This window comes from Scyliorhinus torazame, unplaced genomic scaffold (genome assembly GCF_047496885.1).
Source record: "Scyliorhinus torazame isolate Kashiwa2021f unplaced genomic scaffold, sScyTor2.1 scaffold_770, whole genome shotgun sequence".
Taxonomy (NCBI): Eukaryota; Metazoa; Chordata; class Chondrichthyes; order Carcharhiniformes; family Scyliorhinidae; genus Scyliorhinus; species Scyliorhinus torazame.
In genome coordinates, this window is record NW_027308497.1 from 82804 (window position 1) to 100225 (window position 17422).

General features: G+C 49.8%; 1 protein-coding gene across 2 annotated transcripts in view; it reads left to right on the forward strand.

Annotated features, from left to right (window-relative positions):
• LOC140406654 (uncharacterized) overlaps positions 1–15976 on the forward strand; it is a 98712-nt gene extending 82736 nt beyond the window's left edge. For both annotated transcript variants that reach the window (XM_072494657.1, XM_072494658.1), the window contains 3 exons: positions 10313–10457; positions 13869–13979; positions 15800–15976. In XM_072494657.1, the coding sequence (XP_072350758.1) occupies positions 10313–10457; positions 13869–13872 (149 nt within the window). In that variant the 3' untranslated portion in view covers positions 13873–13979; positions 15800–15976. The remainder of the gene's footprint in view (positions 1–10312; positions 10458–13868; positions 13980–15799) is intronic.
• Positions 15977–17422: the final 1446 nt, after the last annotated feature.

The window sequence follows — 17422 nt, forward strand, 5'->3', positions numbered from 1 at the left end:
TACTTAAAGATTTTATGGAGCAGATGGGAGGTGTAGACCCATGGAGATTTAGCAGACCTAGGAGTAAGGAGTTCTCGTTTTTCTCCTATGTCCATAAAGTCTACTCGCGAATAGACTTTTTTGTGCTGGGAAGGGCATTGATCCCGAAGGTGAGGGGAACGGAGTATACGGCTATAGCCATTTCGGATCACGCTCCACACTGGGTAGACTTGGAGATAGGGGAGGAAACAGGAGGGCGCCCACCCTGGAGAATGGACATGGGACTAATGGCAGATGAGGGGGTGTGTCTAAGGGTGAGGGGGTGCATTGAAAAGTACTTGGAACTCAATGATAATGGGGAGGTCCAGGTGGGAGTGGTCTGGGAGGCGCTGAAGGCGGTGGTTAGAGGGGAGCTGATATCAATAAGGGCACATAAAGGGAAGCAGGAGAGTAAGGAACGGGAGCGGTTGCTGCAAGAACTTTTGAGGGTGGACAGACAATATGCGGAAGCACCGGAGGAGGGACTGTACAGGGAAAGGCAAAGGCTACATGTCGAATTTGACTTGCTGACTACGGGCACTGCAGAGGCACAATGGAGGAAGGCACAGGGTGTACAGTACGAATATGGGGAGATATTGGTTGCTGGCACACCAATTGAGGAAAAGGGGAGCAGCGAGGGAAATAGGGGGAGTGAGGGATGAGGAAGGAGAGATGGAGCGGGGAGCGGAGAGAGTGAATGGAGTGTTCAAGACATTTTATAAAAAATTATATGAAGCTCAACCCCCGGATGGGAGGGAGAGAATGATGGGCTTTTTGGATCGGCTGGAATTTCCCAAGGTGGAAGAGCAGGAAAGGGTGGGACTGGGAGCACAGATCGAGGTAGAAGAAGTGGTGAAAGGAATTAGGAGCATGCAGGCGGGAAAGGCCCCGGGACCGGATGGATTCCCAGTCGAATTCTATAGAAAATATGTGGACTTGCTCGCCCCGGTATTGACGAGGACCTTTAATGAGGCAAAGGAAAGGGGACAACTGCCCCCGACTATGTCTGAAGCAACGATATCGCTTCTCTTAAAGAAGGAAAAGGACCAGCTACAATGCGGGTCCTATAGACCTATTTCCCTCCTAAATGTAGAAGCCAAGATCCTGGCCAAGGTAATGGCAATGAGAATAGAGGAATGTGTCCCGGGGGTGGTCCACGAGGACCAAACTGGGTTTGTGAAGGGGAGACAGCTGAACACGAATATACGGAGGCTGTTAGGGGTAATGATGATGGCCCCACCAGAGGGGGAAACGGAGATAGTAGTGGCGATGGATGCCGAGAAAGCATTTGATAGAGTGGAGTGGGATTATTTGTGGGAGGTGTTGAGGAGATTTGGTTTTGGAGAGGGGTATGTTAGATGGGTGCAGCTGTTGTATAGGGCTCCGATGGCGAGCGTGGTCACGAATGGACGGGGATCTGCATATTTTCGGCTCCATAGAGGGACAAGGCAGGGATGCCCTCTGTCCCCATTATTGTTTGCATTGGCGACTGAGCCCCTGGCGATAGCGTTGAGGGGTTCCAAGAAGTGGAGGGGAGTACTTAGAGGAGGAGAAGAACACCGGGTATCTTTGTATGCGGACGATTTGTTACTATATGTGGCAGACCCGGCGGAGGGGATGCCAGAAATAATGCGGATACTTGGGGAGTTTGGGGATTTTTCAGGGTATAAATTGAACATGGGGAAAAGTGAGTTGTTTGTGGTGCATCCAGGGGAGCAGAGTAGAGAAATAGAGGACCTACCGTTGAGGAAGGTAACAAGGGACTTTCGTTACCTGGGGATCCAGATAGCCAAGAATTGGGGCACATTGCATAGGTTAAATTTAACGCGGTTGGTGGAACAAATGGAGGAGGATTTCAAGAGATGGGATATGGTATCCCTGTCACTGGCAGGGAGGGTGCAGGCGGTTAAGATGGTGGTCCTCCCGAGATTCCTCTTTGTGTTTCAGTGCCTCCCGGTGGTGATCACGAAGGCTTTTTTTAAAAGGATCGAAAAGAGCATCATGGGTTTTGTGTGGGCCGGGAAGACCCCGAGAGTGAGGAAGGGATTCTTACAGCGTAGCAGGGATAGGGGGGGGCTGGCACTACCGAGCCTAAGTGAGTATTATTGGGCCGCTAATATTTCAATGGTGAGTAAGTGGATGGGAGAGGAGGAGGGAGCGGCGTGAAAGAGATTAGAGAGGGCGTCCTGTAGGGGGACTAGCCTACAGGCTATGGTGACAGCCCCATTGCCGTTCTCACCGGGGAACTACACCACAAGCCCGGTGGTGGTGGCTACACTGAAGATTTGGGGACAGTGGAGACGGCATAGGGGAAAGACTGGAGCCTTGGGGGGGGTCCCCGATAAGAAACAACCATAGGTTTGCCCCGGGGGGAATGGATGGGGGATATGGAATGTGGCAAAGAGCAGGAATAACGCAACTGAAAGATCTGTTTGTGGATGGGAAGTTCGCGAGTCTGGGAGCGCTGACCGAGAAATATGGGTTGCCCCAAGGGAATGCATTCAGGTATATGCAACTGAGGGCTTTTGCGAGGCAACAGGTGAGGGAATTCCCGCAGCTCCCGACACAAGAGGTGCAGGACAGAGTGATCTCAAAGACATGGGTGGGGGATGGTAAGGTGTCAGATATATATAGGGAAATGAGGGACGAAGGGGAGACTATGGTAGAAGAACTAAAAGGGAAATGGGAAGAAGAGCTGGGGGAGGAGATCGAGGAGGGGCTGTGGGCAGATGCCCTAAGCAGGGTAAACTCGTCGTCCTCGTGTGCCAGGCTAAGCCTGATTCAGTTTAAGGTATTACACAGGGCGCATATGACTGGAGCACGGCTCAGTAAATTTTTTGGGGTGGAGGATAGGTGTGCGAGGTGCTCGAGAAGCCCAGCGAATCATGCCCATATGTTTTGGTCATGCCCGGCACTCCAGGGGTTTTGGATGGGGGTGACAAAGGTGCTTTCAAAAGTAGTAGGGGTCCGGGTCGAACCAAGCTGGGGGTTGGCTATATTTGGGGTTGCACAAGAGCCAGGAGTGCAGGAGGCGAGAGAGGCCGATGTTTTGGCCTTTGCGTCCCTAGTAGCCCGGCGTAGGATATTGCTAATGTGGAAATAAGCCAAGCCCCCGGGGGTGGAGACCTGGATAAATGACATGGCAGGGTTTATAAAGCTAGAGCGGATTAAGTTTGTCCTAAGGGGGTCGGCTCAAGGGTTCACCAGGCGGTGGCAACCGTTCGTCGAATACCTCGCAGAAAGATAGATGGAATGGAAAAAAGAAGGCAGCAGCAGCAGCCCAGGATCGGGGGGGGGGGGGGGGGGAGGGCGGGGGAAGGACTCTCAGGGTTGTTAATATATACTGTATAATATGTATAGGTCGTTGCTACAGATAATTATATATTGGACTGTTAAATTATATTTTTGGAGAGTGTTACTTGTGATAGGGCAGTTGCCAATTAGGGTTAGTTTTCATTTTTGTTATTTATTATTTATTCATTTTCTGTTTATAAAATAGGTCATTGTTATTTGTGTTGTTATAATATTGTGTAAAGGATGCACAATGTACTGTGTTGGTTGACCAAAAATTTTCAATAAAATATTTATTTTAAAATAAAAATTAGAGATTCTCCTGGCCCTAGTGGAGGAGCTCGTATTCTGCAAGGACCACAGGGTAGATAATCATTCCCACTCCATAGGTCCCGAGCGGGATATCACAATATGTTCGCATGTAAATTTGACTTTGTGAAAATGCAAATTGGGCACAAAATTGGCTGCCCGTTTCAAACCCTGAAGGAAGAAACAAATCGGAAACGGTTTGAGGGTGAAGGGCTGCTGCATCTCTCTCATGCGTTTTGGCTACAACAAAGCCCCCACTCCCCCAAACTTCTAAAGTTTTTTACACTCTGTACCTGTAAAGAACCTGTGTGAAGCTTTGCACATACTTTGAATGTACATATTGTCATGGGAGTGCCCCTTTAAGAAATGTTTTGTCTTGTCACATGGCTTCTGTGATGTCATTGTGCGGGTGGAGCTGGCTGTGCTGTGGCTCTGAGTTTTACTTTTGTTTTGGTTTGGGCTGTTTTGTGGCTCATGTGGGCTTTTTGGCTGCTGGACTCAGAAGGACCTTCAGTTTAAAAGCTGTTTCCAGATTACTTGATAACTTAAAAGTGATAACTATTTTCAGGAAGGAATTCAAACCTGCTGTTTAGAGAAAGGAAACAAGAAGTATCCATACCAGGTCTTGAGTGCTGTGTGCTGGGCCACACCTTTGAAAAGGGGTTTCTGGTTTCTGGGATCTTGTTATTAAATTGGAACAGTTCAAGGGGGGAAGTTATTAAGGATGATATATAGATTACTGTAACTGTGTGGGGCATTTATGTTTGTAGTTGATAAAAATGCTTACTGTGTGTGTTTATAAGAATGTTAACTAAATTCGTAGAATAAAGCTTGTTTTTTGATTAAAAGTGCTGAAAGAACTTGTTGAATAACACAGGAAAGGCAGGCCCTTGTACTCATCGTAACCAAAATCTATAAACAGTTGTAGGTCAGGTGAACTCCATGATATTCTTTGGAGTTTTCCAAATCCTGGCCCATAACAATCTGCTTGGAATGGTCCTGATGTCAGAGTTGAGTAGAGCAAGCCTTCCTGGTGGAGACAGCCTTCCTCCACTTCACCTTGAAGTGAAGCTGGGCTTTACACACAAATTATACTCAGAGCATAGCAATTGGAGCAAAACCTTTTCGACTGTTTACCAAAACTCCAATTGTTTGCCTTATTGCTCATTCACCACCGGTGCTTATCTTACGAGCTGCTGGAGCACTTGCATTCTAATGGGGGCAACAATCTTTGCAGCTGCAGAAAGACCTGGACAATATTAAGGCTCGGGCTTGGAAGTGTAAATTAACATTGGTGCCACGCAAATGCCCGGCAATAACCAACTCCCAAAAACAGAGAATCGGACCATCTCCCCTTGACATTTAAAACCATTACAATCACTGAATTCCCCATTATCAACATCCTGGGGGTTACCATTGACTAGAAACTGAACTGGACTAGCCATATAAATACTGTGGCTACAAGAGTAGGTCAGAGGCTAGGAATCCTGTGACGAGTAATTGACCTCCCATCTCCACAAAGCCTGCCCACCATCTATAAGGCACAAGTCAGCAGTATGCTGGAATATCCACTTGCTTGTATGAGGGCAGCTCCGTCAGCACTCAAGAAGCTCAACACCATTCAAGTAAAAGTAACTCGCTTGATTGGCCCCCCATCCACCACCGTAAACATTCACTCCCTTCACATTGACGTACAGCATACAACAGTGTACTCCAACTGCAAGATGCACTGCAGCAATTCACCAAGGATCCTGCGATAGCACCTTCCAAACCCACCAACCTATGCCACCTAGAAGGACAAGGGCAACAGACACAAGGGAACACCACCGCCTGCGAGTTGCCTTCTAACCACTCACCATCCTGACTTGGAGCTATATTGCCATTCCTTCACTGCTGTTGGATCAAAATCCTGGAACCCCCTTCCTAACAGCATAGTAGGTGTACCTACACCATGGACTTCAGAGGTTCAAGAAGGTGGCTCACCACCGCTTTCTCAAGTGAAAATAGGGATGAGCAATAAATGCTGGCCTAGCCAGCGACGCCCATTTACCATGAATTATTTTTAAAAGACTGGCGGTGATTCTCCAGGGCCGTTAGCCCTTGCTGGGATTCCCGTTGGCCCATTGAATTGGGTGTCAAACCCGTTGCATGTCTCCTGCTCCTCGCTGCCTGGTGAGATCAGGTTCTCGTGCAGAAACAGCGAGAACCTGATCAGAGCTTATTAGCATCCATTCCAATCTCATTAGCACGATTGAAGTGGAATGCTGCAGCCCCCCGGGATGCTCCCGCCTGCCCCCTGCTGGAAGCCCCGTAGGCGCAAATCACGACTGGTCCTTAAAAGTGGGGACCAGGCGCCAGTGACAAGCCCCTTGATTGACAAGTTCAGGCTACTCCAAAGAAGGACTTTGTTTGTTCTTATAGCTCTTCATGGTCCATTAACTTTGAAGTGTTTCCTAGAAAGAGCAGATGCATCCCGGCAGTGCCAACCTAGCACTGGGCCCTGGCACCCTGATTACCACTGCCAGGGTGCAGTACCAGTTTGGCACTGCCAAAGGGTGGGCACTGAAAGGGGGGACTGGGGTGGGGGGGGACCTGAGAAGGGGCAGAGGGGGGCCTTTTTCGAACCCATTGTGGGGTGTGGCTCACTTGCTTCACAGTGGCAGAGACCCGGGTTTGACTCCCAGCTTGGGTCACGTTCTGTGCAGAATCTGCAAGTTCTCCCCATGTCTGTGTGGGTTTCCTCTGGGTGCTCCGGTTTCCTCTCACAAGTCCCGAAAGACGTGCTTGTTAGGTGAATTGGACATTCTGAATTCTCCCTCAGTGTACCCGAACAGGCGCCAGAGTGTGGCGACTTGGGGATTTTCACAGTAACTTCATTGCAGCATCAAGTAAGACTACTTGTGACATTAATAATAAAGATAAAGATTATATTTGGGGAAGGGGGCCCTGCCAGCAATTTGGGGGGGGGGGGGGGGTGGCGAGCTTGCCAGTGGTTGGGAGGTGCTTTGCCAATGTTAGGGATGAGATGGGAGGGGTTGCTGTAGTCATGTTCTGACATCTTTAAAAATGGCACCTCTGTCTCTGAGAATCCGGCCTTGCCAGCTTCTTATGGTCCCACAGCGTGACTCACCCCTCGCTCCAAAAGGATGTCTAAGTGTGGGTGAATTGCAGTCTGGATCGCACAGATCCACCTGGCGGGAATTGCACCTCGTTTGCCGACCTCACTTAGTAATTTTCTGGGAGAATTGCACCCACCATTTCTGCCTAATTTCTGTGTTGAAATCACAACCAGAAATCAGAGACCCATCAAGAATTAGAGAACAGATTGAGGCCATTCAGCCCATTGAGCCTTCACTGGCTATTTGATGGAATCATAGAATCAGAGCAAGGTTACAGAACAGAAGGAGGCCATTTGTCCCATCTTCTCCATGCCAGCCCAAATACACCCAGGTGTCCTTTCTAATCCCACCTTCCTGCACCTGGTCCATAGCCCTGTATCGTACAGCACTTAAGATGCAGATCCAGGTACATTTTAAAAGAGTTTAGGGTCCCTGCCTCCACCACCAACCCGTGCAGTGAATTCCAGGCCCCCACGACCCTCTGTGTAAAAAAGTTCTTCCTCATGTACCCTCTACACCTTCTGCCACTTATCTTGAATCTATTAACCCTGGTTCTAGAATTCTCCACCAAGGGAAACAATTTTACCCTGTCCAGCCTATCTCTTTCCCTTACAATTTTGTACAACTCAATTAAGTCACCCCTGATGAAGGAGCTGCACTCCGAAAGCTAGTGATTCCAAACAAACCTGTCGGACTTTAACCTGGTGTTGTAAGACTTCTTACTCTGCCCATTTATTGTGTACTCCCTAGAACTGTTTGACCTCCTTAAATGCATAACCTCACACTTGTCTGTGTTAAATTCCATCTGCCACATTATCATCCACTCCATCAATGCATCTACATTGTTTTGAAGATTATAACTATCCTAATAATAATAATAATTGTTATTAGTGTCACCTGTAGGCTTACATTAACACTGCAATGAGGTTACTGTGAAAATCTCCTAGTCGTCACACTGTGCACCTGCTCAGGTACACTGAGGGTGAATTCAGAATGTCCAATTCACCGAACAAGGACGTCTTTCAGGACTTGTTGGAGGAAACCGCCGCACTCGGAGGAAACCCACGCAGCCACGGGGAGAACGTGCAGACTCCACACAGACAGTGACCCAGCCGGGAATCGAACCTGGGTCTCTGGCGCTGTGAAGCAACAGTGCTAACCACTGTGCTACTGTGCTACACTATCCACCACTTGGTGAATCTTTGAGCCGTCTGCAAATTTCCCAATCGTGCTCCCCACGTTCACGTCCAAATCGTTAATATACAACACAAACAGTAAGGGCCCCAACACCGAGCCCTGTGGAACACCACTTGAAACAAGTTTCCAATTGCAAGGGCTGCCATCGACTATTACCTTTTGTTTCCTGTTACTGAGCCAAATTGCCTTGCTAAAACCCATGTACACCACATCCATTACATCAACTTCATCAACCCTTGTTGCACTTCCTCAAAAGAATTCAATCAAATTTTGGGATTTTCTTTGGATTGTTTATTGTCACGTGTACCGTGAGGTACAGTGAAAAGTATTGTTCTGTGTACAGTCCCGACAGATCATTCCATACATGAGAAAAAAATCAGGGCAAACATAAGGACACAATGTGAATACATAGACACAGGCATCAGGTGAAGCATACAGGAGTGTAGTACTACTCAGCAGAGAAGATGTGTGAAGAGATCTGATCAGTCCATAAGTCCATCAGTCCATAAGAGGGTCATTTAGGAGTCTGGTAACAGCGGGGAAGAAGCTGGTTTTGAATTAGTTTGTGCGTGTTCTCAGACTTTTGTATCTCCTGCCCGATGGAAGAAGTTGGAAGAGGGAATAAGCCGGGTGGGCGGGGTCTTTGATTATGCTGCCCACGTTCCCCAGGCAGCGGGAGGTGTAGACAGAATCAATGGATGGGAGGCGGGTTCGCGTGATGGACTGGGCAGCGTTCACAACTCTCTGTAGTTTCTTATGGTATTGGACCGAGCAGTTGCCATACCAGGCTGTGATGCAGCCGGATGGGATGCTTTATATGGTGCACCTGTAAAAGCTGCTAAGGGACAATGTGGACATGCCAAATTTCCTTAGTCTCCTTAGAAAGATGTTGTGCTTTCTTGAGAGGCAAGACCTTCCTTTAAGAAATCCATGCGAACTATCAATCAATGACTTGCTTTTTGTTTCTTTTTGATTATCTCACTTGCGAGTATTGACCTGCGTCTAGAAACCAGATGGCTGGGGCCAGTTATTTCAACCCCGTCACAACCCTGTTGAGATTAGTACAGATATAAGGACCCACTCCGCACTCCACCTAATATGGGCAGGGCAACCCCGGACCGTGCAAAATGCCACCGTGGCACCTTGGCACTGTCATTTCAAACGTGAAGGGAAAGATAAATAAACAACCTTCCTGGCAGCTGTGTTTAAACCAGTAAGCTGTCAATTAAAGGCTCGTTAAAGCCACTATGAAATTGAATGAATATAATCCCTACAGTGCAGAGGGAGGCCATTCTGCACAGACCCTCCACAGAGCACCCTCACCGAGGCTCACAGCACACCCTATCCCCGAAACCCCAGCTAACCTCTGGACATTAGTGGGCAATTTAGCGTGGCCAATCCGCCTAACCTCCACATCTTTGGACTGTGGTATGAAACCGGAATATCTGGAAGAAGTCCACACAGACACGGGGAGAAACTCCCCATCCAAGGTCGGAATCAAACCTGGGTCCCTGGCGCTGTGAGGCAGCAGTACTAACCATTGCGCCACCGTGCCGCCTACCCAGGTTCAATTCTGGACTTAGGTGACTGTGTGAAGTTTACACGTTCTCCCCCTGTCTGCGTGGGTTTGCTCCGGGTGGTGAAGTTTCCACCCACAGTTCAAAGATGTGCAGGTTAGGTGGGTTGGCCATGATTAATTGCCCCTTGGTGTCCAAAGTTCTGCAGGTTAAGTGAGGTTACAGAGCCACAGGCATAGGGCCTGGGGAGTGGGCCTAGGTAGGGTACTCTTTCAGAGAGTAGGTGCAGACTCAATGGGCTGATTGGCATCCACCTGCACTGTATGGATTCCATGGTTCTAACCCCCAGATCTGCCTGACAGCAGCAGAGGGCCACACAAGCAATGACCTAATCCTCTGACCCCCCCCTTGGGGCCCAGCGCGGCAGGACTGCACATGGCAATATTTGCACCAAGGTCCGCCCGGTGGAGTTCCTGCTGTGGGTGCCCGTGCACAATGGGGGAGGGGGGGGCGGGATTTGGGCTTCCAGCCCATTAATCTCATTCAAATTAATGTTAAGGAGCTGTTTGCATGTTCCCGCCAACGTGGGAATCCCAGTGGCCTGCCGGTGGGAGCGGAGACTGGGGATGTGCCGCCCGGCCCCGAGACTATTTTTGTGTTGACTTGAGATTCTCCGCCCGATTGGGATTCCCAATCTTAGCGGCGAGGAATGGTGAATCCTGGACTATATCACTTATCAGTACTTCTTAACCATATTGTTACGGTTTCAACAGTTACTACCTTTTTCAATTTCATCGCTATAACGTTTGCCCACAGATTGAAGTCGGTATTGCTTATCCTTTGTGTCTTGATTTACCACAGGTGAGAGGGGTTCTCCTGGCGTGGTTGGATTCCAGGATTGCCTGGTCCAGAAGGCCGGCCAGGATTTGATGGACGTCCGGGAGAAACGGCAGCCCAGGAAGGCCGGGCTTCTTCCCTGGTCCCGTCGGGAGGAAAGGAGAAAAGGGTAAGATGACAATCCAAAGCTGGTATCTAGGTCCTTCCCCCCCCCCCGCCTCCCCCCCCCCCCCCCCCCCCCCCCAAGTAGATGGCTTTCCGTCAGCTGAACTGTTTCAGGTACCTACGTATTTGAGCCTTTTTTGCGTTTACTGCCCTGAATGACAAATGGAACGATTCTTAAAATTAAGGCAGATAAACAAATAAAATAAGGTAATCGGGCCGGCACGACGGAACATTTACACCACAGCTTGTGTTCCAGAGACTTACCAAGCTCCGGCTCTTTTCCTGCAATTTAAGCTGCTCTTCTGAGCGGGTGGGTGGGCCCTCCTGCAAAGTCCTTACTTAAATAGGCAGATCAGACTGAAGATGCCACGAGGAAAGTTTAGGCGTTCTGCTTCAGGCTTCCCCTCCCCCACACCCAATGAGGCTCTTCAGTGGCAGCCTCCTGGGGTCTGACATCGTGCTACTTCCCCCCTATTAGTGGGCGAGGGTCTGGCAGCGGGCGTGTGGGACTCAGGAGATTATAATTCACAAAGACGTCACCCCTGCTGACACGTTTTCAGAGCAGGATAGGTCCGGGAGCTGCCAGCCAGGTCAGGAGTGAGGTCCCAGAGGAGACGTTCGTGAGGTGTCTGATTGGTGGTCCGTACAAAGCAGTGACCAGATGGAGTGGAGGCATCCGGGATGACTTCTTGCCAGCGGGAGACTGGAGGTTCCTGGACCGTAGGGGCCAGTAGGACGGTCTTCCAGACCGTTCCGTTCTGCCTCTCTATCTGTCCTTTACCCGGGGGTTGTAACTGGCCGTCCTGCTCGAGGCGATGCCCTTGCTGAGCAGGAATTGACGTAGTTCGTCGCTCATAAAGGAGGACCCCCTATCACTATGTATGTAAGCGTGGAACCCGAACAGTGCAAAGATGCTATGGAGGGCCTTGATGACGGTGGTTGCGGTCATGTCCGGTGCAGGGGATGGCGAATGGGAACCGGGAGTACTCGTCAATCATGCTCAGGAAGTACGTGTTGTGGTCGGTGGAGGGGAGGGGGCCTTTGAAGTCCATGCTGAGGCGTTCAAAGGACGGGAAGCCTTTATCAGGTGTGCTTTCTCTGGCCGGTAGAAGTGCGGTTTGCACTCCGCGTAGATTTGCAGTCCCTGGTGGCTGTCCTGACCTCCTCGATGGAGTAGGGCAGGTTGTGGGTCTTGACAAAATGGAAAAAGCGAGTGACCCCCGGGTGGCAGAGGTCCTCGTGGAGGGCTCGGAGGCGGTCCACTTGTGCGATGGCATATGTGCCGCGGGAAAGGGCGTCAGGAGGCTCGTTTAGCTTCCCGGGACGATACAAGATCTCGTAGTGGTAGGTGGAGAGTTCGATCCTCCACTGCAAGATCATGTCATTTTTTATCTTGCCCCGCTGTTCATTATCAAACATGAAAGCCACCGATCGTTGGTCAGTGAGGAGAGTGAATCTCCTGCCGGCCAGGTAATGCCTCCAATGTCGCACAGCTTCTACTATGGCCTGGCCTCCTTTTCAACTGAGGAGTGGCGGATTTCAGAAGCATGGAGGTTATGGGAGAAGAAGGCCATGGGTCTGCCCGCTTGGTTGAGGGTGGCCGCCAGAGCTACGTCGGACGCATCGCTCTCGACCTGGAAGGGGAGGGACTCGTCGATGGCGTGCATCGTGGCCTTTGCAATGTCTGCTTTGATGCGGCTGAAGGCCTGGCGGGCCTCTATCGACAGGGGAAAAGCTGTGGATTGGATCAGGGGACGGGCCTTGTCCGCGTAGTTGGGGACCCACTGAGCGTAGTAGCTAAAAAACCCTAGGCAGCGTTTCAGGGCCTTGGAGCAGTGAGGGAGGGGGAACTCCATAAGGGGGCGCATGCATTCAGGGTCGGGGCCCATAACTCCATTTCGCACTACGTAGCCGAGAATGGCTAGACGGTCTGTGCTAAACACGCATTTATCCTTATTGTATGGAAGGTTAAGGATTTTAGCGGTCTGGAGAAATTTTCGGAGGTTGGTGTCGTGGTCCTGCTGGTCGTGGCCGCAGATGGTGACATTATCGAGATACGGGAATGTTGCCTCCCTGAGACCCAGGGTGTCCTTTTCTAACAGGCGCTGGCGGATTTGTGACGATAGCATACCTGCCACGAAAGCGTCCTGGACCAAGAGTTCCGTGTGTTCGCTCGCCGAAACTTGCGGGCAGCCGCAGCTTCTGCCCAACACCAGGAGTGCACGGTAGAATTCCTCCAGCGATTCCCCAGGGGTTTGTCGCCTTGTTGCAAGCAGGTGCCGGGCATAGACCTGGTTTACCAGGTGAATATAGTGTCCTTTTAGCAGCTCTATTGCTGCATCGAAGTCTTCTGCTTCCTAGATGAGGGTGTAAATCTCCGGGCTCACTCTTGAGTGCAGGACGTGCAGTTTCTGCTCTCCCGTGGGTGCGTTTTCGGCCGCCTCGAGATACCCTTTAAAGCACGCCAGCCAGTGCTTAAAGATTGCCGCTGAGTTCGCCACGTGGGGGCTAAGTTGCAGACACTCCGGCTTGATTCGGAGCTCCATCCTTTCTTCTTAAAAACTAGCTTATTAAATTGATGCACGATCAATGACCACTAAAGCGAGGTTGTAGTCCAACTGAAGGCTTTAATAAGCTAGATGTTTCCCCCAGCAGCTCAGGTACAGAATGAGGGCTGCTGGGGTGGCACGGGGGTCTTATACCCCGCCTATCAGGGCGGAGCTATCATACACTCTAACCAATAGCAAGCATACAGTTTCCACCAATGGTGCTTTAGCCTATCAGGTACCGTAATACCTATAATACCACAGGCGGCACGGTGGTTAGCACTGCTTCCTCACAGCGCCAGGGACACGGGTTCGATTCCGGCCTCGGGTGACTGTCTGTGTGGAGTTTGCACGTTCTCCCCGTGTCTGCGTGGGTTTCCTCCGGGTGCTCCGATTTCAAAGATGGATCGGATTGGATTTGTTTATTGTCATGTGTACCAAGGTACAGTGAAAAGAATTTTTCTGCGAGCAGCTCAACAGATCACTAAGTACATGGGAAGAAAAGGGAAGAAAAGAAAATACATAGCAGGGCAACACAAGGTATCCAATGTAAAAGATTAGAATGAGTATAAGTTAAGTAAAAAGTGGATCTGTTGGGGAGAGCTCACAGAGGGTCGCCTCGCTCCAGCGCCACCTTCTGAACATATGTGCAGGTTAGGTGGGGTTACGAGGATAGGCTGGTGGAGTGGGCCTCGGTAGGATGCTCTTTCAGGGGGTCGGTGCAGACTCGATGGGCCGAATGGCCTCTTTCTGCACTGTAGGGATCCTATGGTCCATTTTGGTGTGCCGGTTTAATTCCTGTTAAGATCTGTCATTGGCTGCTTACCGTTTGATTTCTGTTTATTGTTGCTTTCTTTGTTTTTCTTCAGGTGATACAGGGGCTACTGGATGGCCTGGGCCTCCGCCCAATGTTACTGGAACCAATGGAATAAAAGGAAACCCTGGCAGACATGGGGTTCCAGGGTTTCGTGGGCAGAATGGTAATTTTCGTTTTGTTTTTAAAATTGCACCATCATGTCTGATTCGGATCAAAGGTGGCATTTTGACGAAGGGGCGCCAGTGCACGCCCATTCAGAGAGGTCCAATGGAGTCCCAAAATAGGATCGCGGGCCTCCTTTCACGCCTTCGCGGGATGAACCGCCAGAGCCTGTGGTGCTTCGACAGGGAGCAGTAATCAATTAGTGAGGGGAAGGATCAGGTGTGTGGGGCGGGGGGAGGGGAGTGGTGGTCACTGAGATCGTGGAGTTAGGGACCTGCTCCCTCTGGCTCCAAAGAAAGGTTTTAAAATGTATATTTTCTTAAAAGATTGAACTGTGGTTAGTAACTGTAGGGGTTGCTTCAGAATCATGAGCAGCAAAGGCCTATTCACGGGGAACACAGTGATTGGAGAGGTCCGCCAACAGATGGTTAGATGGTTAGGTGCACTATTAACAAAATGAAGCGGATCTAACACCTTTGACCTTTAGCCTTTATCCTCTCTGCGTCTTTTCCATTTTACATATAAATATTTATCTGGTGGCCGCCCAGGAACAGCTAGCTGGTTTCCAGCTTTGTATCAGAAGAGAAAACAGAGAGGGAAGAAGCAACCAAGGGAACAATTTACAGAAAAGGAGGATCGGTTACTGGCAATTAATCTACTGTTTAAAAAAAAGTAAAGACGGTGTAAAATATAATTGCAGAGGTCGAAAGTGCGATTCTCCTGAAAGAACCAGACATTTATGGCTGACCCAAGTTCTGCACTAGGCCCATTCTATCCGAGATAGCCCAGGAACCTCGCACACATCTCGTCTTAGAAGGATTCCTACACCCGTCTCATGTTTTGATCCCCCTCGTAGACAAGTGTGATGCCATCTGTTGTGGAATTACCTCCGTCTTTCCAGCGCATTTCACTCAAACCAAGAATTTTAACTTTCAAACACCTGATTTTGGTGCTTGATGTTTGTCAGTTTTCCAGGTTGTAACAGAGTTCCCATATCCCATGTTCCAACGTTGATGTCGTACTTTTGGTTGCTGGTAAGTACCAGGATGATGGTCTGATCTCACCCCAGTGACTACCTCACTGGCCGGGGATGCCTGACGTGAGGTTGCTGCTGGTTGGCCAATGGGACATGATGGTCTCCCCCATCACTGTCGCACTCATTCTCAATGCCAATTGAGTTGACCTTCTCATTCATGATGCTATCTCCCAAGTTGTGTTAATATTCTGCGGAAAAACTGGAGAGAGAGTCCTCCAGGGCACAGGCCTGGGCAAAGTTTATGAAGACCCCAGGCTACCCAAACATTGGCGTCCCTTCTCGCGACCTCCTTGGTTGAGGCCAAGTGAATGCAAAGCATTACGTTTGAAAGATGACCTATCTAAACATCAATCTTTTTGAAAGAGCCTACTCCCTTTAGTCTTCAGCTCTCCCGTGCTACAGTAAGCCCCTGCTTATCATTGACTCGCTCAATGCTGTTTTGCTTTATTATTAACCAAATTTATTATTAACCAAATTTAGTATTAACCAAATGGCACCAAATTATGGAATATATTTGAAAGCAATTTCTTTAACAAAAAAGGGGGGAGTTTAACAAAAAAGGGGGGAGTTTTTAAAACGTTGCCCGGTTGTGCTGCTTCATGGCAGATTTTACATTTGTTGACATGAAAATTGGAGAAAAAAGGTGTTTGAAATAAGTGAAAGCCTGGGTGCAATTTGTATCTGCTTTACCAATTGTGCTGTAAGCGTTGTGCTGTAAGCGGAAACTCCACTCCATGGAATTAATTTGAAGTGATAAAGTGAACTCTTTATTTGTTTTTAAATAGGAGACAAAGGCTTCCCAGGGCCTTCTGGTCGTCATGGACGCCCAGGATTAAGAACCCATCCTGGACGTGACAAAGGTAGACCGGGTGATCCAGGGCTTCCAGGATTTCCCGGATCACCAGGACCCTCAGGACTGAAAGGGATCTCTGGCATTATTGGCTTCCCTGGACTGATGGGAGAAAAGGTAGGGAACCTGTTAAGTGTAAATCATTTTTTTTTTGGCAAAGATTTATTTCCAATTTTCTGCTTCCTTATTGTGATGGGGATGGAGTTCGGCAGGTAATGAAAAAGAAAGGAACAGTTTGTATTTACATACCACCTTTCACAACCTCAAGACGCCCAAAAGCACTTTACACCCAGTGAAACACTTTGCATTGTAGTCACTGATGCGGTGGAATAACACGGTAGCCGATTTGCGCAAAGCACATCCCAGAGACGTAAGTGTGGTAATGAGTGGACGATTTGTCTGTACTGTTATTTTAGTGCGGACAATGGGGATGGCTCCCCTTCTTTTCAACACAGTGCCATTCGGTCTTATACATGCACCTGGGGGAAGACAGCGATTCAGTTTGATGTCTCGATCAAAAGACAACACCCCTGACAGTACAGCAATCTCTCAGTTTTGGATGGAGTGTCAGCCTTCATCTGTGCATTCAGCTCCCTGAACTGGGACTTGAACTCCCAACCTTCTGACTCAGAGGCGCCAACCGTGCCACAGCTTAAACCTTCTGGTAAATCATTGGCTGTTCCCATGTGTGAGCACGACAGTAAAACGCTGAGGGGCAGCGGAAGATTTCAGAGCATAATCTATTCCATATTGTCATCCATAAATCATCACTTTGCAGTAACAGGTAGCTGACCAGGAACAGGAAACTTGGCTGATGTTTTGCATTTTGCACAGACTAAGAATCAAATCTGGGTTTCGGTGAATACTATCCCACTGGAGGGGAAATTTACCAGTGACACAGATTACTACTGTAATTAGTGCTTTGGAGGTTTAAGAAAAAAGGAACAGGCCATAAGTCAAGTGGAGATAATGGGGGCGATTCTCTGATATGGAGACCAAGTGCCCGCGCCGCCATGAACGCTGTCACGTTCCACGAAGGCGCGAATGGGACTACGCCACGGCCAATTCACTGCCTGAGAGAGGGGCCAGCAGCGGCACTGCGAGGAACGCGGTGTGCAGAGCGCTGGAGCGGGTGACGTCATCGCGCGATGCCACGATGACACCGCGCTATGTATAAGGAAGTGCGCAGGGCGCACAGAAACACCGGGGGACGACATGGAGGAGCCCCGTCGCGCCGTACCCCGCTTCAGGGACTGTGACCTGGAGTCACTGTTGGATGCAGTGGAGGAGCGCAGCAGTCAAGCAGCACCGTGAGGCGTGGATGGCGAGAGGTGGGGGCCGCAGTCAGCGCTGTCGGGCACATCCCCCGCACGGGGGAACAGTGCAGGAAGAAGCTGCCCTCATGAGGGCAGTGAGGGTAAGTTCCCTGAGCCTCACCCCGCCAATGCACCCCCCCCCCCCATTGCCCACGCAAGGGGGAGGGAGGCAGGGGGCCAGGGGGGGGGGGGAGGGGGCAGGGCGCCGGGGGGGGCTGATTGCACCCGGGACACATGTGGAA